This window comes from Alligator sinensis, unplaced genomic scaffold (genome assembly GCF_000455745.1).
Source record: "Alligator sinensis unplaced genomic scaffold, ASM45574v1 scaffold454_1, whole genome shotgun sequence".
NCBI lineage: Eukaryota > Metazoa > Chordata > Crocodylia > Alligatoridae > Alligator > Alligator sinensis.
In genome coordinates, this window is record NW_005842095.1 from 1,339,680 (window position 1) to 1,362,061 (window position 22,382).

A 22,382-nucleotide genomic window follows, 5' to 3' on the forward strand; every position below is an offset into this window, starting at 1 on the left:
GGCAGTGTGACGAAGTCATCAGAAAAGCCAATGGCACTTTATCGTGCATCAGCAGATGCATGATGAATAGGTCCAAGGAGGTGATACTTCCCCTCTATCGGGCGCTGGTCAGACCGCAGTTGGAGTACTGTGTGCAATTCTGGGTGCCGCACTTCAAGAGGGATGCGGATAACCTGGAGAGGATCCAGAGAAGGGCCACTCGTATGGTTAAGGGCCTACAGACCAAGCCTTACGAGGAGAGACTAGAGAAACTGGATCTATTCAGCCTCCACAAGAGAAGGTTGAGAGGCGACCTTGTGGCTGCCTATAAGTTCATCATGGGGGTACAGAAGGGAATTGGTGAGTGTTTATTCACCAAGGCGCCCCCGGGGGTTACAAGAAATAATGGCCACAAGCTAGCAGAGAGCAGATTTAGATTGGACATTAGGAAGAACTTTTTCACAGTTAGAGTGGCCAGGGTCTGGAACGGGCTCCCAAGGGAGGTGGTGCTCTCCCCTACCCTGGGGGTCTTCAAGAGGAGGTTGGATGAGTATCTGGCTGGGGTCGTCTAGACCCAGCGCTCTTTCCTGCTTATGCGGGGGGTCGGACTCGATGATCTATTGAGGTCCCTTCCGACCCTAACATCTATGAATCTATGAATCTATGAATAGCTAAAAGTGCTTCTTTTCCTGAAGGGAACAATTACCCCAATATTTTTAAACATTATTTTCATTACCTCCAACAACACTTGAAAATACAGCTATTTCTTTTTTCCAGTATAGTGTTTGCACCTGCATTTTATGAAGTTTACAACTCTATCATTAAAGTAATTGATATGAGCAGCTTCTCCCTCAACAATGGGTGTATCAAGTTCAAATTGACTATGCAAATGCAAAATCTGAATCAGTTCCTAAACTGCATCAGGTTAGTAGTTACGGTGTTTTTAATATTACAGCTACAGACCAGATCAACTTGGGTTCTGAAAGCCACAAATAAAACCCAAATTATAAGGTTCCAAGTGCTCTTGCTATGCCACTGGAAATAAATTAATGTATTAGGGCATATGAATAAAGTTGACTTGACAGCATCTTTGTGGCTGTGCAGATGATGGCTGTCAGCACTATTTTTTCTTACTGTCATAGAATGAAATATTACTCATGAGGGGATGGTGAAAAAGTAGCCTTGCTAGTTTGTGGACTGTTTTATTTTAATTTAGCTGAAGTTAAGTTACATTTTTTCAGATAATAACAGTGCGGATATATTTCAATTTTAGTCCAAGTAACGTAAAAGTAGGATATAATCAAATAGGTGATGAAAGAACAAGACCAAAGCTTGCTTTCTGACTAAAATACTAAAAAAGATAGGAAGCACTGTGAAATCTGTTTTAAGTGATTGTGTGCACGGAACAAATTAAATAGGTCAAGAGATCACCTGAATATCCCAGTCACCTATTTAGGCTAGCGTGGGTAAGGCATACTAATTTCTGTGGATAATAGCATAGATGGAAGTGATATGATTGGTATCATATTTGAGATGACTTTTAAGTCCCCAGCCCACAAAACAAGGAACAGAATTCTGTTCTCCTTTGGGTACCTATGTGGCAATTTTCTGGTTGTCTAACTGGTATTTTTGACACTTAGACACAGGTTCTAATTCTGTAACACCTGCACTGTTGATACATAGTATTGTTCATCCTGAATCACTTCATTCTTCTCCGGTATGGATAGACTGTAGTTCCTGTTGCAAACACAGTAGGCTACACAGTAGTCAAGCATGTATACAGCTGTATACACATGCCTACTCTGGATGCATAAAATGCTTGGAAGCCATTAGGAACAATTGATCTAATGACTAGTAGTTTTTAGGCTTTGGAGAAGGAGGACTCCTACCCCTGTATTTTAGACCTAGTATATTTTCAGTTAAGGGACTACTTGTCCAGGAATCTAGAAATCTAAGTTGTAGACTCCCTTCCCCCCACCCTCACCCCCTCAAAACATACACAATTTAAACGTGCAACTCCAACTTTCTAACACAGTGCTGTCACCATAGTGACATAGGTTCTTCATTATTCAATGAGCTCTCTAGCTTTCCTTTTGAAACTGCTCTCCCTTGGGCAGCCAATGGAAGGTATGTGGAGCCAACAGGAGTAGACCAATCTAGAGTGTGATTGGCTCATTGAAATGGCTGTTGTCCTGGATGGATGGACCCTCTGGGTTCCATCATTCAGCTTTTCTCCCAGTCAGGCAGAAGCTTCCCCTCTGCACTGCTCACCATCCATTTATACAATGATTGCCCCTATGTTAATTTATACAGTTAACGTAAGGGGAAAATGGCTCAGATTCAAAAATAGTGCTTAAGAGGGGAATAATGCCTAACCAATGATGTGAAGGTTTGAGTATTATGTTGGGAAGTCTGAGATGCAGATTTAGACCACTTTTGGGCAAGGGCGACCTAAAATCTGGAGCTCTTCTTTTCTGTACCAAGTCCCTAACAATTAGGTTATTGGGACTAAAATGTGGGATCACGGTCCTCCATGTTTTCCTAGGCAGCTGTTATTACAGCTCTAGTAATTTAAAACATATTTTTCACTTTTTGTTTTTGTATCAGCAGTACAACTAGATTAATTTCACTTTACATATAGTCAGCTTCATGTTGGGATCATTGTACCTTAGCACCTTGAGTAGCTTTTTGATCATCGCCATGTTTTAATTTTTCTTAGGTTTTCCAAAAGCTCTTTTTAAAAAAAAAACAGAAATTGGGCCTAAGTTGACAAGAGCGCCCTTAAAAAGTACCCCTTCAAATTCTTCGGCTAAATAGAAATGATCAAAAAGCCCTAGGTTGAATCAGTTCAATCTTCATAGTTTCATAGTAGCTAGGGTCAGGAGGGACCTGAACAGATCATCTAGCTTGACCCCCTGCCACAGGCAGGAATGAATGCTGGGTTCACAAGACCCCAGACAGGTGACCATCCAACCTCCTCTTGAATTTGCCCAAGGTAGGGGCAAGGACCACTTCCCTGGGAAGTTGGTTCCAGATTTTGGCCACCCTAACTGTAAAATATTGCCTTCTGATCTCTAACCTAAGCCTATTCTCCATCCGCTTATGACCATTGTTCCTTGTCACCCCAGGTGGTGCTAGGGAGAAAAGGGCTCTGCCTATTTGCTGTTGATCTCCCCTGATGAGTTTGTAGGCAGCCACCAGGTCCCCCCTCAGCCTCCTCTTGCCAAGGCTGAACAGGTTCAGGTCCCTCAGTCTCTCCTCGTAGGGCCTGTCCTGCTGCCCTCTCACCAAGTGGGTGGCCCTCCTCTGAACCCTCTCCAGGCTGGCCACATCCCCTTTGAAGTGCGGCGTCCAGTTCTGGACGCAGTACTCCAACTGCGGGCTGACCAAAGTCACATAAAGGGGGAGTATCACCTCCCTGGACCAGCTTGAGATGCACCTTTGGATGCATGACAAGGTATGGCTGGTCTTGCTGGCTGCGGTCTGGCATTGGCGGCTCATGTTCGTCTTGGAGTCAATAATGACTCCAAGATCCCATTCCACCTCTGTACTTTCAAGAAGGGAACTCCCCAGCCTGTATGTATGCTGTGGATTCCTTCTCCCAAGGTGCAGCACCCTGCATTTGCTTACGTTGAACCCCATCCTATTCTCATCTGCCCACTTTTGTAGTCTGTCTAAATCTATTTGCAGCCTCTCTCTTCCTTCAAGTGTGTCCACCTCACCCCACATCTTAGTGTCATCAGCAAACTTGGACAGCGTGCCTTTCACCCCCTCGTCCAAGTTGCTGATGAAGATGTTCAAAAGTGCAGGCCCAAGGACTGAGCCCTGGAGTACCCCTCTGCTCACATCTCGCCAGGTTGAGTACAACCCATCCACCACCACTCTCTGGGTGTGCCCCATCAGCCAATTTTTTACTCATCCAACTGTGTAGGCATCAATGCCACAGTCACTTAATTTATTGATGAGGATGTGGTGAGAGACAGTATCAAAGGCCTTCTTAAAGTCTAGGAAGACTACATCCACGGCAACACCATCATCCAAGGATTTAGTAACTTGGATAATCTTTGCAGGTTAGTTTTAGCTGCATAGATTGAACTGATAAGTAAGTGAACAGACATTCATGTTTGATTCCAGAAATGCAGCCACATACCTGTAGTCTCCCAGGCCAGAAGCTGGCGGTCACTAGAGAATGCCTCCCTGCTCAGGTAAAGAAGAGCTAAAGGCTAGCTTGCCCACCCTGCAAGGGGGGAATTTTGGGGGGGGAGGTGCAAAGCATCCTGGGATGCTGGGAAACTGTGGGTGAACTTGAATCTGGAGAAAATCTGGGGCAGAAATTCAAGAAACCAATTTAACCTAAATCAGTTAAGTTTGATGCTATATCAATCCAGGTATATTATAAATCAATATGTGTAATTTATATGTGTAATTTCTGTCCCTAGACTTACAATTTTGGTCTACATTTGCACATCAGAGACTTACCTGAAAATCTAGTGAATGAAATGGCAAGTTGTCACATAATGTCAATGTTGAATTTTCAGAATCAGTTTAACAATATTTGAGGACATTTTAGTATTTTATGCAGCAATTTTTATTCTTTAACTTCAATTATAGCTTACTGTGTTACCCAGTTCACTCACTGTGGCACTGTCAAATTCCATGAAGAAACTTCTATAAATTGTTTCATCTCTTCAGCAGGAGCGGGTTGGAAATTATCTGCCTCATGCATTCTGTGTCTTGGGGCTCTGTTTAAAAAATAATATGTCTTTTCCATTCCATTAAATAGATCTGTTTCTAACACAGTGCCTTTTTTGCGTAATGTCATAGGCTTATCACTTAACAAGAGCTTATGTGATCTGAATGCTACTGACTTGACAGGTTTATGGCCATCCATAAGCAAGCGGACATCACTGTTGCCTAGAATTTGGAATAAGACTAAAAGCTTTTTGACTATGATTTATTGCCTAAATTCTCTCTGTGAGGTTTTATGCACCTTTAATGGAATCTCCCTGTCCCACATCATATTGAATGATACCTATTTACCTAATTTCTTTGGAGATAATATATGCTGGCATTTTATTTTATGGTAGAGCTAAATAAAGTTTATACCTTCTGACAACATCATAGACAAAGACTCTCTAACTAAGATTTCCATTTAGGAGTTATAAATTCTGCTTGTGAATCACTTTCTGATTATTTTTGTGTAGGTGATATTGTGTTCATAAGCCTTGATAAAGTAATTCATAATATCTCGGTACCAGAATTTACAGATAGTAAATCAGAGATTTTACTGTACAGCTAACGATGATATTAAGCACTAGGTCCTACTCTTGAGAAGTCAATCTCATTGAAAAATGTTCATATTTAATCTTTTACAGTAGCATTCTGTGTGTAATCCCATTCAAGACATTATTTCAGTTATAGATGTACTATATGTGGTTAGAGTGTCCAAAGATATAATTAGTAAAAATCAATCAAACAGTATTCTTCTGGAAACTCTCATAGTTTAACAGTAATAGTAATGTTACCATAGCTGTGACATGTTAACTGATAAGTAAAAGTTCAGTAATTAGGCAAATAGATGTTATGTATTGTTTTAGCATATCCTGAAATGAAAGCAAAGTATGTAGCCAGAACAGCCTCCCCCTGCCCCTCTCCCCCCACACCTCTTTTCTTTAACTTTTAAAACTTAGATGATGCTAAGGTAAAACAAAAGAGTCAAGCATATTTTGTCAGGTGTACTCCATCACATGATTACCACCTAGGTCATTTTGAAAAAGTGCATTGTTTCACAAAGAACAGTATGTTTCATTGTGTCCCAACAAGTATTGCTTATGTACTGTCCAAAAGAAAGAGAGAGAGAAGAGATTACTGGAAAAAATAGTTTTTACTTGCAAGGTAATAGAAGTTGAGAAAAGAATCCTATCAATATTTTTCTTCCATTACCACTGGCACTTTTTTAAAAAGTCATATTAAAAATGTACTCTTTCTGGCTCCCTTGCCAGACAATAATGATATAACATTGCACCTATTGCTTAAGAGTATGTGTGTAAGTGCTAACTAATGCCAAGACAAATTATAGCATTAGAGATATGTTCTTTTTTTTTTATTTTGTGTTTGTATAAACACAACCATTGCCTAATTTGAGTTGTCATGTGGAGAAAGCAGATACCGTTTCTTTAACAATTACTTTTAAAGCTATAAAAAAATAATAGTAGTAAATGCACTGCAAGTACTTTGCCAAAATTCAATTGTGCTATCTACTCATTTATACAGTACTAGGGAGATAGGCCTGAAACTTACTTAGAAATTACTTTTATGACCATATACTGCTCTGAGGTCTTACATCTTGTAGGCCTTATAGCAACCCCAAATATGTATAAAAATATTTTCCTGGTTGGGGAGAATAGATTTCAGCTTTTTCTAAGTCCCTTATTCCATTTTCCCTGGAATCTGTTTTTCCAATGCAGAAGAGTTTTCAGCTAAGAGCAGTTAAGTTAAATGTTCCTTGTCTTTCCATATGTGGAGAGGAAAACTCATTTCAAGAATGCCTCTCCATGTTGCCCTGGGCAGAGAGGTTTAAATCCTTTCAGAAATGAACTGGTTAACTATATTAGATTGCATAAACAAGCGCATAAATGAACAAAAAAAAAGAATCCAGAAATACTGCAAAGCCCAAATGTTCATAGATAAAATTCATGCCCTGTTGTGATGGACGTATAAAAACAGTTTAATCATTTGTACTACTTTGTGAATGCCATGGGTGCCAACTTGGTTGGGGAAAGGGGCCATGCAAAAATAGCAGCTAGCACTGCTGGTTCCCTAGCCACACCACCACCAGCAGGCCAATAGAGGCCACTGTGCTGTACATCTGTGCTGGCTAGGATGCAGAACTTACCACTTTTTGCCTCTGTCTACTGCACTCTATCCCTCTGCAAGAGTTGGTACTTAGTCATGTCCCATAAGTACTTTTTCCTGTTTGAGATGAGTGCAGTTCTTCTGCTTTAAAGTGACAGTATCCCCTTTTCTGCACAGTGAGTGGGGAGGAGTGTGTGAAAAAATCAGTGGAGTGCTAATTCTGTTGCATCCCTTATCAGACTGGCAACCCCAGAGCAGATAGTGGAGTGTTTGAAAAGTAAGGCTGATATGGAATTAAGGCAGGACAGTGTTATAGTGGTTCCCTTTCCTTCCCTTCAAGGATATCAGCTAACATGTCTGTCCCTTTAACACACTATTCTTGCTCTTCAGAAAAAGCAACAGTATACTTATCTCATTTAAAACTCTCTTTATCTTATAGAAAATTCTCTTTATATTCAAGAGATCCTCACCCCATCCTTTTCTTTCTCCAATATCTATTCATTGTCTGGATCAACACAAATTTAAATCTATTTTTTATACGCTCTCAACCTGTTCTTTGTGTGTGTGTGCTGTTTTGATGTCAAGTTAGTATTTTACTTAAAAAAGAAAAGCAGTCAATAACACATCTAGCTAATATTCCAATCCTTATATGATCACAGTTTCTAATGAAAGGTTTACATCTGCAGCAAACTGTTAAACACTTTTATTCAAGGACAAAAAAAAAAAACATTTAGCAGAGTGGACAAGTAATTTACACATGAGTAACCGTGCAAGATGTACTGTATCTTACCTTTGATAGAGGCATATTAACAACCTTTGTTAGCACTGTAACATCATATTATAAGTCAGACCCATTTTATGACCCAGTTGAGCTGATTTTCTTGTGTTTGGTTAGTAATTACCCTTTGTGTAGTCTCAACAAATACACTCAAGGGTACCAAGAGACTAGTCCTCAATTCCAGTGATTCACCAGCGCTCCATTGAAGTTAGTCTGTTTGTGAATTAACAGGTTAACCTGATATCAGGAAAACCCAGGAATGATTGAGATTATAGAAACAAATTGAAAATTGGGTTGATTTCATTTTTACTTCAATGCAATTATTACAGTTCACATTGTCAGGGGCTCAAACCGGTTATGTAGAAAGGTGTTACCAAGAATACATAATGGATGATAGAATCAGAAACAAAAGTGGTATTTGGCATTTATAGTTTATATCACATTAATGTGTCAGTTATCCAAGAAAATACAAGGTTTCTGTTTACATTCAAGGGACAATTAGATGTATTTAAAGACAGTAATTGTTAATACATAATGGGGGCATTTACATGTGTGCTCTAATGCGAGATAGCCTATTTTATTGCACATTAAAGCATCATGGCAAAAATCATGCTAATACACTAATGTGCGGTAAAAACAGGCTACTGCACATTAAATGTCACTAAAAAAGCACGTTAAATGTCACTTACATTACTGTGCATTAGTGCAGCATAATGTGCAGTTATTTATTACCTCACATTATAGGTACTACATTTATCATGCAGTAGCAAAAGCACATTAATGAATGTGTAGACACACCGCTATGTATCTATCTGTTGTTCCTTGGTGTGGAACAGCAAAGACATGTGTTTGTCTTTTGTACCTTTCATTCAAAAAGTTAACAGTTCTACACCATACTATTTCTAATAATCATTTCCAATTGTTCATCCATGAATCTCAGAAGTCCTGGAACTGGATAATTATCCTCATTTTCATTTTATTAATAGGACAACATTTTGAGTACTGTTGCTAAGGTCATGCAGCAGATCAGAACTGATAAATGGTTTGTAAAATAAACTAAACATATTTTTTGTGGGCTGTGGAGAACAATTGCCATATTGTCTTTATTTCCTGAATCAAAAATTTAGCAGAGGGTATGACTGCTTTCTACAGGGACTTAAATTCCCCTCTTGTTTTTTTCTGTTCTTTTTCCTTTTATCCATTCTACAATTTTTGGTTTACCAATTTCTTCCACTGCATGCTAACCTCTACACACTTAAAATTTAGATCGTGATATTTATATCTGGTCTATTTTCCCTAGATTGAATGAAATTCAAGGTCTGTATTGTTAGTTTCTACCAGTCACAAATGCCCCAAACCCAGCTGCTTAAACAAGTTTCAAATATGGCAGATTTTAATGTGAATATAACATATATAACTAGTTTAAGTCACCTAGTTCCTGTTCTGCTACTTTTGAAGTCAATGGTAGACCTTCTGTATTAATTTCAAAACATCAGACATGTAGAAGAAAGAATGCCTTTTTATAAATATTTCCACTTTTTGTGTTCCTCTCTCATTACTGTCTTCTAAAATAAACACATATCTTCAAAATATGATCCTTGCACTAAAACTAGATGGAAGGTGACTTCAGCCATAATCTTAGCTATACTCCTGTGAATTCGCATTTTCAGATTTGTAGTTTGTAACAGAAACTTAAAAAAAAAGTTTTGATAAAGGCTAAAGAAGTTAATTGAAAGGCATATAGCTCAGTAACAAGTATGGAAAAATCATGTCTTTTTTTTTTTAAACCATTTTGACATAAAACAATTTGTTATGGATTTTATGGTTAATTCACTATTTCCATTTTTTTATATATTCACACTTTTTAGAGACCCTAAACACTGTAACATCTTAACTATTTAAATGGGAGATATATCATTTCATGTTTTTTCTTGTTCATTTGTCTCTTTTGTTTTTTCTCTCTTACATGCTGCAGTTGCAAACATATTGTGGCGAGAGGAAGGTACTAATACAAATTATTGTGTTGTGTGCTATGTTTATATGTTTGTCTTTTAAGTTATTAAGTTTCTTATTGGTATTAAGTAGTTATAGTACTTATTTTTCCATTCATGTTTTCTGTTAAAACCTCATAGTATTAAAATGCCTTTATATAAGCATGCTATAATCAACAGCTTTTCAATATTTTGAGGAAAAAATACTTCTAATGGATCTGAGCAACTTTTTGTGGTTTACATTTAAGCACATTTGTGTATATTAGAGCTTTGAGGGATAGAAAAAAACCCACAGTTAAGACTGAAAACCCAGACAGGTCCTTTGCCCTTAACTTGTCCTGTTGATACTATAAATCTTTTAGGAAATCACCCTGTCTTTTGTCAGAATTCTGACCTTATAGTGTTAATCATTCTTACATCCCAAGAGTATCATCTGGTGCAGTTCCCAGAAAAAAAAAAAGAAAAATTTCAGTTTCTTGATGAGTTAGTAAGACAAACTAATTTCTCTCTCTCTCTCTCTCTTTCTCTCTCTCTTTGATATGAAGTTAGAAGGTGGAAGGGTCAAGCTAGGTTTCATGCTTTCCATTTAGATCTTGCTTCTTTATGGGAGGATTTCATGAGAACAGTATTAGGTGTTTATGGTGTCGAGATCATTGTTGACTTCAAAGGTTTACCTCCAGTGATAAATATTTATTTTACAAGGTGTGATTTCAGTGTTTCGATATGACATACCCTCTGCAACATCCAGACTCAGTTAAAAAGGGTAAAGCCAAAGTGTTACTTATGAATGTTTATTATTAACTTCAAATAGTTAACATTCATTAACATTTATAGAGGAACTTCCATATATTTCAAGAGATATAAGCTTTTTTCAATTATCTTCAATGGAAGATTCAGGGTAACAGTGAGTATCTCAGATTTTGCTATGGGATCTTGCTAGAATACGTTTTGATTAGTGAGACTTCTTATATATTTTTAAGATTTATTTTCATGTGCCCAGTGCTGCTCTAAGGCTGTCTGTCTTGGAAAAACCTGAGAACAATTCTGAGGATCCCACTGAGCTGTCTAATCTGCCCACTTGCTGAACTTGTTTGAGGCATAGTGAGGGTGGGTGGACAGAGCTTGTTTCTCAGCAGCAGTCTTGGGCCTGGCAGTGAGGCACTGTACACATTGCTTGTGAGTCACGTATGAGGGTTAAAATTCACAGGGGAAGAATGAGAATCTATTGTGAAGACTTTCAAAATTCTAGTGCTTTGGTTGCCTTTGTCTTTTTTTAGATTGCAGACATTTAAAGTCAGGCTCGATGTTGATTTCTGTCATTAGAAAATGATTGGTAATAAGGAAGAGTACTTAGTACTCACTAGCTGGCCTCTTCCCCTCCCCAGTATACAGTAGGTCCAATAAACAGCATCACCCACAAAAATCCTTTCCTCTCCTAATAATAAATAATAGACTTAGAGTATGCACAGAAATGGAACAAGATTAAAGGATTAACAGACATCTCTCATTAGCTTTGGGATGTTGGCCTGCAGAACAGGTACTAAGAAGTCGAATTAGTTTTGCTATACCCGTGGGCTGAATGGGCTGAGACAGACTCTTTTGTTTACTACTGTTGGTTAGTTCCCATTCTTCTCACAAGTGTTGGTGCCGACTAGCCTGTGACAGGAGTGATCCATAGAAGGCAACACCTTTTATTGTTGCAATAACTGATAATCTTAGGTGCATCTGCTTCTTGAAACAATTATGTGGGCTGCACAGCTACTGTAAATTGCTGGGAAAAACTAGATTGAAAGGTTCATGTAACTGTAGTCAGTTTTGAGGATGCACTGTGCTAAGCAGTGTACAAACCAAATACTGAAATTGGGGGGGGGGAGACAAAGGTGAGGGGGAGGTAAGGTGAGAAATCTAAGGAGTGGAGGAGACAGGGAAAAAGAGTGGGTTTTTAATCGATTGTGATCAGTACTCAAAGTTTGCTGCCTGCCTACCCACTACCTGTTTCAGGTCACAGCCCTAACAACTTGTGCTTTCTAAACACCCTAACTCTGTCAGGAGATGCTATTGTTTCTTCATGCAGGAGTTTGCTCTTAGCTATGGACCGGAAAGTGTAGAATGGCTGCAGGCTTTGGATAGGGTGGGTGGGATCTCAGGCTTAATTAGGTTGGAATTAAATTGAAAAATATTAAGCTGCTCTGAATTTCAGCATTACAAACCTGCAAGGAAAGGGAATTTTTTTCACTGCTGCCTTTAGGAATTATCAGGTGTGTCTACATGAGATGTTTACTGCACGGTTGATTAATTAACTGTGCAGTAAATGTCTCAGTGTGTACACATGCACAAAACTAATACACTGCATCAGGGCAGGACGTGTAAATATAAGTTCTGCCCTGCTGTGGATTTTTTTGTGTGCAACAGCAAACGTGTAGACATTGATCTGGCTGGCTGGGGCATGACGGTGCTTCAATGCAGGGGCTGCCTGCTGGTTAACCCCATGCTGAAGCACTCTCATGCACCAGCCGGCTCCTCTACACTACATTGAACCTGGTTGGAGCAGCTCTGGGCTGGCAGACTAACACCCAGGGCCTCCTGCGAGCTGGGGCTGCTATGACCCAGCTCAACGTGCTGATGTTCAGGTGCACATGTAAATTGTGTGCCCAGGAGCTTCCCAGGAACAATATATCACAGAGCAGTTTATTGCTGTATGTTAATGAGTTGTGTAGATGTGCCCATCTTGTTTGTAGTTAAAGGATTGTGTGATTATGAATGCTCAACAAAATATTATAGTGCCACTGCCAGTTAGCATCACCCTTTAGTTCTCTTTGCCCTCAATACCCTTGCTAACAGTTAATTAAGTTAAAAAGAATTGACAAGTTGAGGTCCTAGGATTGTTCAGGAGAGCGAGTTCCCAGTTTGTTTTTTTTAATGCCGACAATTTGTCATATTGCAAAGGTAGTTTTTTTTCGCAGGGTCTGTATTTTGTAAGCTATTCAAAAGCCTCCCCCTTTCTAAGTCTGGCTTTGATGGTATGTACAAGGAAAATGTATTTAAAGACAGTGTCATAACTTTTCAAATAAAAGGCAAGCAGAGTGAAATGCAGACATAAATCTATCTAAATGTGGCAAATATTTTTGCAAATAAAAAAACCCAGATAAATCTCACTTCTGAGATGACATCTTCTTCTCTCTTGTGAGTATCTTGAAAGTGCTTTCTTTGGCAAAATTAGCTAAGGTCTGTTGTAGTTATGTTCCTATATAAATAAAGAATAAGACCTAGTGGACTGATGAAACCTTTACATAGCAGCCACAGAAGAATGCTGTAATGAAGGTCTTTAGAATCATACTATCAGTAATTGAGGTTCTGCTATACAAACATATTTCCTCCATTCCGTGCAGAAATTGGGGAAAGAAGTTAGTCATTTTTGTGACACTAGAGTTTGCAAAGGGCAATGGGTTCAGAGCTTGAAAAATATTTGAGGGCCTATTCCTCCTGAAAGAGTTAATTTGGCACAAAGGCACCAGTGTGACAGGAAACCCACTTTAATTGGTTTGAGAGGTATCTGCAGGTGGGAGGATGAATTAAGAATCAAGTAGCTGCATCGCTTTGGCACTTTAGGAGTTCTCTGAAGCTCTGTGCGATGTCAAACCCTTCCTTGTTTCTCATTATAGTGAATAGATTTGGGGTAAATCTCTGCCAGGATCCACTTTGGGGGTTTTCTCCCTGTTTTTGCCTTCCCATAGGATTATCCAGAGGGAATACTTTTCTATATGAATTGACTATATTTTATATTTTATTTTCAAATTCCCTTGCCTCCCCCAGCTGGCATCTTTCTGCTACCTTTTACTCCACTGCAAATGCAGGGCCAGGGGATGGTCCTCTAAGACTTCTTACATTGTATTATTGTTTTTCATCCTTATGTTGTTTCATTTTTCATTTTCTAATGGAATAATAGTCTCATGTTGTATGCTATTCTGACGACTTTGCTTTCTGATAACAGAGGACTTTCTTGAGAACATAAAATCAAAATTCTTGTTTTAACATTATATTCTCTTAAGTCTATTCCCCAGTCCCCATGTCAGTGTCCTGCTGATATCAGTGGAAGTTTTAGACATGTTACTGAAATATATGTGAAACTCTTTATTGGCATAATTGATTTCATGCTGATTGCAAGAATATAGTGGTTTTCATCTTCGTAACAGGTTCCAAATATTAACTAATAATCATGACAAATAAAATACCAAAACAATTAACTTTGATAGATGAAAAACTGAGGTATATAGGTTAAGCTATTAGAGGAATGCTACAGTCCTGAGATTACTCATGGGGGAGAGACTGTAGAGTTCCACAAAAATTGTGACCCTTTAAACTAGGATTAAATTTCTCCTCAACTTTTGATTTGCCAGTAAAAGACTATCAAGAGCATTACCTTTTCAGTACTGAAGGAAATGTCATATATAAGGTATAACAAAGATTCAGGACTTTTTCTGTTAATGTGATATGTTAATTACTTTTAAATTATCCATGCCACAGAAAAAGAAAAGTGAGAAAATGTATGGAATTTATTTTCATTTGATTATCATGTAAAAGATTTCACATGATTTCATTCGTTAGTTCATCTGTCAAAATATGGCATATTTCCAGATCTCTGTTTGTAAAGTTGCTGTCTTGCTCACAGGGAAACATTGTAAAAACTTGAATAGCATCACACTTTGGGTTCAGCTTTGCAGTAAAAAATCCCATGGTGTTAGCTTTATTATCATCACACAGCCATTAACAAATTGATCTCATATTAGCATTAAAATGAGGGCTTTGGTTCTAAAAAATTGAGGGTTGCTTTTTTCTAATGGTTTAATTTTGTACATTTGAATGTGTTTTTGTTCCTAAGGTCTGGGAATTGGGAACATGTTTTATGTTTTTTATGAAGATGGAATCAAAGTGATACAGCCAGTAGAATGTGAATTTCAGAGGCACATTAAACCCAGTGAAAAACTCCTTGGGTTTCAGGCAAGTATTTTTTTCAAATTTATTGTGAGTGTTTTCTCAATTATCCTTTTCTTTCAAATGACAACTATCAGCTTAATGTTGGCAAGAGGTACCTCATGGATAGTCTTTGAAACCAAAGGCTTCTGCATATCCATTAAGTAGGTAATTGCATATTTTCCATTCTCTCTTTTGTTTTATTGTGATGAATTCAAACCCCTTCTGCTAGGTCAGGGATCAGCAACCTCTGGCCTGCAGGCCAGATCTGGCCCAAGAAGGTCTGACCCGGCCCAGGGTGACATGGGGGATCAGTGGCACAGACTGTGCCCTGCTGCTTGTCCCTTCTTCAGCATTTTCTTCCACAGACCCTCCCTGCCACGCTTTCATGCCTGTACTTGTTTCCAGTACAGAATCCCTTAAGCAAGAGGTGGCTTGAACTCTCTGGGGGTGGAAGTTTGCAGCCTGCAGCAGGGGGCTGGGTTGCAAGCTCCAGCTCACAGCAGCAAAAGTTTGCCAACCCCTGCCCTAGTTTGCCAACCTCAGCTCTCTTTCAGATCTGCATTTGTTCCCTTCCTTTCTCCAGGTTCTTCCTCTATTTTCTCCCATTCTTTTCCCTGAGTTAGAGAGATAGTCCAATTCCACTCTCAGTTTGACACTTTCTTTCATATTGCTCATGTGCACAATGCATCTGTTAAACATCGCTCCTATCTTTCCTTTTTGAATTCTGCTTTTCAGAAATGCTTACAGAGTTGATCTTCAAATTTCTGATGTCACTTCTCCACACGTTGTTGGTATTGTTCTGCCATGTATTTTGTTTTATTTTAAGATAAACAGTCAGTTCCTCAGGGCAAATATGAGACAGATCCGCCATGATTATCAACTTCAGGAGCTCTGTTGAAGAAAATGAAGACAGTTTTATCAGCCAGGAGTCTGTCACTATAAAATGAAGTTAGAATTGGTATAAGCAACACCAGGTCCTTTGTAGCCAATAGAGGTGTGAAATGAATTTCACCAAAATCTGTGTCTTCTGTTTCTTCTGCATATTTTAAGGGCTGGCTACATTCATTTTTCACATATATTTCTTCTTCACTTTTTCTGTTGCTACTAGAGGGATTACAAACTGATATGTTGGTATGGGCATTTGTGTGCTTGGTATCTGCTGCATTTACTTGAATATAAGATGACACTGAATATTGAGGGAACTAGGTTTATTTAGTCTGGAGAAGAGAAGACAGGGGGAAGGGGAGGGTGATTTAATAGCAGCCTTCAACTACCTGAAGGGCAGTTCCAAAGTGGATAGAGCTAAACTATTCTTAGTGGTGGCAGATGACTGAACAAGGAGCAATGGTCTCAAGTTGCAGCTAGGGAAGTTTAGGTTAGATATTAGGAATTTTTTTCTCACCAAGAGGGTAGTAAAGCACTGAAACAGATTATCCAGAGAGGTTGTAGACTCTCCATCCTTGGAGGTTTTTAAGACTTCGCTCAGCAAAGCCTTGGCTGGGATGATCTAGTTGGGGGTGGTCCTGTTTGAGCAGGAGGTTGGACTAGATTTTCTCCTGAGGTCCATTTCAACCCTCATTTTCTATGATTCTATAAGATCATCCCCCATTAATTGTATTCTATATATGGAAAATTTATAAATGTGTTATAATTTTCCAGGTATAGAATATAATTATTGTAGGTTTGCCTTGAAATTTCCCCCTCCCACTGCTACAGCAGGGAAAATAAATCTGGGGATCAGGTAGCCCCCTTCCCCTCCTCTCCTCTGCCAACTTATTCCCCCTGTTGCCCCTTCTCCTCCTCCTTACTGTCAGACACTGCTGTCTTTGAGCACATGGAAGTGAGGAGCAAATTTGAAAACACTGACCTTGAAATAAATATACCTGTAGTATCCATGGACTTAGTTCATCCAGAATTGATGCATTTTGCCTTTTTTGTGTCTACTTATTTATAGTACAAACTAGGCGCATCTACACATTGCCATACGGCTATGTAACAATGTGCTACGTCGCTGTATGGCACGCTATTGTAAAGTAGCCATCATGTGGGTCTATGGTAAAGTAGTGATCATAGTGGCGCGCTTCTCCATTTTAGTGTGCCACTGTGGCGACGTAGTGTAAAATCTAATAGTGTGCCTCAGTCACAGAGCAGTACAGATGGTTACGGCACCATGCTTTAGTACTTCCAAAAGGAAGTACTAAAGCATGGCGCTGTAGTAACATTGCCATATGGTGATGTGTAGACACTCCCACTATATATGATAATAGTCTAAAACCAAAACCAAAGGCTCATTATTTACCACATAGCTCATTGTACTAGGTCCCAGAAGAGTCAACAGTGTTTCAAGCCATGGTGATCCCACAAACCAGCACTGATCAGTATTTATGTATACTCCAGATACCCCCCACAATGTTTCCATGTACTAATTAGCACTCCATTCATGCCTGGAACCAGGTGTTCTTGTCATGAGCCTTGGGATCCTCCAAAAATGTATATGCAGATGAGGTGCAGGGGAACCTGGCCCGGCTCCATCTTATGGAAGGCAGGGCCACACTAAACATATGCAACAGGCTGAGAAAAGGGGTGACAGAGGGATTTGGGGTGAACTGTTTGAGAGGGCCTATTTGGTGATGTTTGCTAGATATTAAAGGCTGGTGAAGAAACAGGAATCATTGGAAATTGTATGCAGTGTAATGACTCACCATGACTTTAAAATAATTGCTGCTGAGGGGGACAGCATGCAGTGGTTGGTACCAAATAACTTATTCAGGTAGGCTGCACTAACTAATCCTTGTGTACCTGATAGGGGAAATACCATGACCACCAGGGCAGTATTCCTACTCACACCTGGGGATAACTGCTTTTCTGGCACATGGTAGTTCCTGTGAAGGTAATAGATAGTAAACCTCCCATTTGCTGCTCAAGTGGGAAGATCTTGGCTTTATGCCCACTACTTGAAAATGGGAAACTTCTCCCTAGGTTGCTCCTGTGGCCTTATGGCTGTAGGCAAGTGAAACTCAGGGGCGTCTGAACCCTAAGCCTTCAGGCTTGGGCCTGCACGTAGGATGCCTGCAAAATGATTTGGAAACATCTGAAGCCCTAGGTGGAGGTGAACGATGTTTGCCAGTAGTAGGGCCACTAATGGTTTTTGACTGACTCATGGATTTGGAATTGATTTGGATTGAAACATGAAATATTTTCATTAAAAAATGTAGTAGTGTGGTCACTTGACAGGTGGTTAGAGGCACAGTGATATGTGCATGTCATTCACCCTCTTGAATATGTAATATTTTTGCAAAAAAAAGATGTGGTAGGTTCCCATTAGCATGTTTGCTCAATATTGGCCATGTGTTTTATAGTCATCTTGTATTTGAGTAAATATGTTAAATTAAGGTTGATGGCCTTATCTTATGAAGCCTATTCTAAAGCTTTAATTGATAATATCTGTTTCTTATCACTTGGGCCTTTGTTATATATTACACTTTAAGCTTCTCAAATGGTGATGCGTTAGTGTTAGCTCAAGTTTAGAGTTAAACACATTCAAGCTAAAAATCTTATCTGACTGTCACAACTGTGATTTGCCACTAGAAAGCTGGTGATCTTGGACCTGAGTAGGATCTACAGTTGTGAGTTCCCACTACAGGACTGCAAGCCATGGCAGACTTCTATCTCTGCTCTAGGTGGGGGTGGGTTGGACTAGGCAGTGAAATGAATGGGAATGGGGGCTGGGGACTGGATGGTGAAATGAAGGAACTCACCCACTGAAGCCACTATCTTTTATCCTTTATCCACTAAAGGATAAAATAAAAAGAAGTAAACAACATTTAAAAGTATGAAGAGTAAGTAAATTAAAGAAATTCTTGTGTTTGAATAAGTTGGTATTGGGATTGGTAACCCCTACTCACAGGGATGCTGTTCCTGCCTCAGGAGGGAAGGTCATGGGGACCCTGATCTGGACCTCTACCTTGATCCCTCTTCCACCCCTTAGGCTTTCCTCCCTGACCAGTGTGTGCCTCTGTTAGCTGCCCAGCCAAGACATACCCCTGGGAGCAGCAGGGGGAGTTGGCTTGATGCCAGTACCACCCACTGGGCAGTAGAGTTAAGGGGGTGGAAAGTTTGTATGCACAGAACAGAAGAGTGAGCAGGAGGCACTGCATCCTGGGATGCTGGAGGACTGGAACCTAGGTGGCTTATCTCTGGGAGGAGTGGTCACACGTTCATGGAACATGAGCTGGGTAACACAGTTCAGAGAAACCTGTCCTGGGGGGGCCTAACTTTAAGATGGTTAAAGGGTGCTTAAAACTAGTTCAAACTTCTTAATGTGTGGTCCATCTAGTGGTTAACAACTCTCCGAGCCTCCTAAAATGAATGTGTAACGTAACCCCTTAGACTCTATGTAGTCACCTTGAGGGAAAAAGCACATTCTAACAAATAATATATTATTATAAATAATAAATAATAATAACAAAAGTATGTTTGCGTAAAAACAAAACTGTCTTGGAGGATTTTGCCTCTTTAGCTATCATTATAAATATCAAAGGCTGCAACACTCAACAGCAAGACATATTTTAGCATGGATAATTATGCTGAGCAGCTAATCATGCCTTGATTTGTGCTGCTTAAGTGAAATTAGGTTGACACAGACAAAAATAAGCCAGAGACCTTTCTTTATGGATGGGTAATTCAAAAGCTGATTATTTAAGAAGTCAATTAAATTTTATTAGGTTAAAAAGAAAATGAGAACAGCATATATTTTATATTGTCTTATATTTTCTTTGAGAATGTAGTGATAATCTGAAGGAACCATAAATAAGTTGAATGATAAAAATAGGGGGGGAAATGATTTCCCTTGTTTAGCCTTCTATAAAGTAAGCAAAAGAGGAGGTAAGAAAGTGACTTTTTCATTTTTCTTTGTTAAAGTAGAAATGAACTTGGGTTACCTGCAGGATATAGAATGTATCTTGTGTGTAGAGTCAGAAGGTATCATTGATACATCACAAAAAGATTGGAAATGTTGCCTTTGGATCTAGGTGTCATTTCCATTATTTCATCAATTATATGTCTTCACAAGCATCCAATAATCAAGATATTTCCTTCTTTTGAATAACAAGGTTTATTTTTTGCAGAAGGAAATATGAAGCTATATATATTGTTTCTATTTTTCACCTTAAGATACTCATTATACTAGTTCATTTCCCTTTCAAAAAATAGTTTGATTTTGTTTCCAATGAAACTCTCTACCGAAGAATAAAAGGCTGTTGAGATTATTTTCCTCCAAAAAAAAAAGGATGAACATGGACTTCAGAATTCCCTATATGTAGTGTTGATAATAAGCCAACAGCTGTGCATTGCTCAGAATAACTCATTGACCAGGAAAGCTGAGATAAAAACAGACTCCTTTACAGAGTATAATATCTATTCCAAACTGCTTTTGGAAAAATCTGTTAGTTTGTTCTAAGTAAAAATGCAATTTTGGTGCAGTGTCGCATTGTATCACATCTCTGCTTGATCGGTGACTGGTGAGGATTCATAAAGAACATTCTCAGTTATTCTGCATTTTTTTGTTTTCTTTGTTGCACAGTTTTATTGGGTAGGTTTTGTATTTTATTTGTTATATGACTATGTTCAGATAGGGTCCTGTCTCCCCCTGCTCCTTCCACAGATAATATATTTCTATTAGTTAATTCTTTCAATATAATACAAGCTCTGGAAAGCACTTCATAGTCTTTGAAAACCATTCTTAATGCAAGTTTTCATCAGTAGAAGAAAGAGAAGTGTTTGTTCAGCCATGTGAATTACTTTTTATATATTTCTGAGCTACTGTTTCATACGGTTCTTAAACCTATTTGAGGGCTGTTTGCCTGAGTACACGATACACTTTGTCAGTAAGTGTGCACTGCCCAATATGGTAGTATCTGGATAATAAAGCAACTAAGCAAACTAACCTGGTTGCTGGAAGAATCAAATCCTTTTCAGGCTATAATGATACTCCACCCCAGCTGCTCAGCATTACTTCTCAATGCTGGATGAGAATGAGCTTCTCTTGTTCTGAGAATAAAGCAGGTCACCCAGTCCATTCTGCTACTCTAAGCTCTAAAGCATGATTAAAAAATACTTCAACCATACCTGACAGTTGTTTGTCTAGTTTGTTCTTAAAAAACACACACACACACAAGTTCAGCACTGGCACAGCCTAAGAAGCCTGACAAATATACTTCATTGAAAGTATATCTATCTATCGATAGATATATCAGTCCATATAGATCTCTCTATAGATAGATATACATATAGATATCTATAGATATAGATATAGATATCCAATTTTTCCAGAATGGCTCCTGGCACCAGTGAACATGCATCTAAGCAAGGATCTCATCAACAATTGTGCATCTTAAAGTAAGCCGTGGCATTGTAGATCAGGTCCTGCAAATGTATGCATGTGCCCTAAGTGCATGCTTACATTTAGGTTACGTATTCAGATGAGGTCAGAATGGGTGCTTTTTATAACAAGATGCAGTTTACCAAAATCTTTTTTTTATACTACCAATTGCATCATATTCAGGTGTGATGCATTAAAAATAATGGCTCAAAAATAATGGAATTAAAGGTGCCAATTAATTTTTTTCTGAAAGAATGCTTTGCGTGTAAACTGCATAAAAAGTCGTGCAATATAAGATCCAAAGGAGTTTGCTTGAACTATCATTTTTTAACATTTCAGAACTTCATCATATTTCAAAAAGAGTGCACATGACAAGTTTTGGTGGTGGTGGTGATAGTGGTTATAATAGCATAAATGTTAATCATGTTATTAAATCATACATAATAAGCATAAGAACCTTGCTGAAAGGGTGTGATACAAAGCCAGTTAAAGTAAAATAAAAATCTTTGTACAAATTTTAGTAGCATTTGGATTAAATTGCCCCATAAATCCATAAACAATGTCTTGAGAATGTCTTCTTTCCTCTGACTTATTTCAAAAGTTTTCACTTTCAAATGAAGATGATATTTTCTTCTATCTGTTGATTAGATTAGATTTAATTTAAAACAACTCACTTTCTGAATAAAATCAGGGTGCGTTTTGGTGGGGGGGAATGAAAAATGAAAAAAAACCACTTTTAATCAGATGTTTTATTTTTTTGCACAGACATTAAATTGAAAGAAAGTAATTTGCTCCTAGTTTAATTAAAATAATAAAATAGTATATTTTGGTTTATATTTTAAAGAAAAAATAATATTATCAACTTACAAAACCACTGGGGACATTAATATGAAAACTTAAAATTAAAGCATATAATTTTTTTTTAAATATCAAGTTCAGTCTCAACAAATACAATTTTTTTTTAAAGGCTAAATTTTAGCTCTGTTTATCAAAAAACTATTCTCGAATTCAAGAAAAGCCAGACGATGTAAACTTAGATGGCTGAATATGCATCTGTAGAGCATGATGTAAGACAAAATTGTATTTTGAAAAAAAGGATCTATTTTGGATGACGTCAGATTAACAGGGCTATCAAGTGGGGTAATAAAAGAGGACATCAGAGACCTTTTGATTAATTTGAATTAATGTAACTTGGCAAGATTTATTAAAATTCATCTCAGGGTCCTGAATTCATCCTAGGGCCAATGGCAATATTTACAAAGTTGTGAGAAATGGGTGTGGACTGAAAAAGGCCTAACATACTTTCCATTTTTAAAAAGCAGTACCCAGGAATTATAAACCTGTCAGTCTGACTTCAATACCCAGGAAGTTGCTGGAGAAAATTATATTTAAAAAAAGATATTGAAAAACATCTGGAGGAGGAAAG

The 22,382-nt window shown here is 38.4% G+C and overlaps 1 protein-coding gene across 1 annotated transcript in view; it reads left to right on the forward strand.

Moving 5' to 3' along the window:
• Window positions 1-22,382, forward strand: part of FSTL5 (follistatin like 5) — a 469,924-nt gene that overhangs the window by 387,275 nt on the left and 60,267 nt on the right. Inside the window, exon 10 of the mRNA XM_014520176.2 lies at window positions 14,483-14,601. Within this exon, the coding sequence (XP_014375662.1) occupies window positions 14,483-14,601 (119 nt within the window). The remainder of the gene's footprint in view (window positions 1-14,482; window positions 14,602-22,382) is intronic.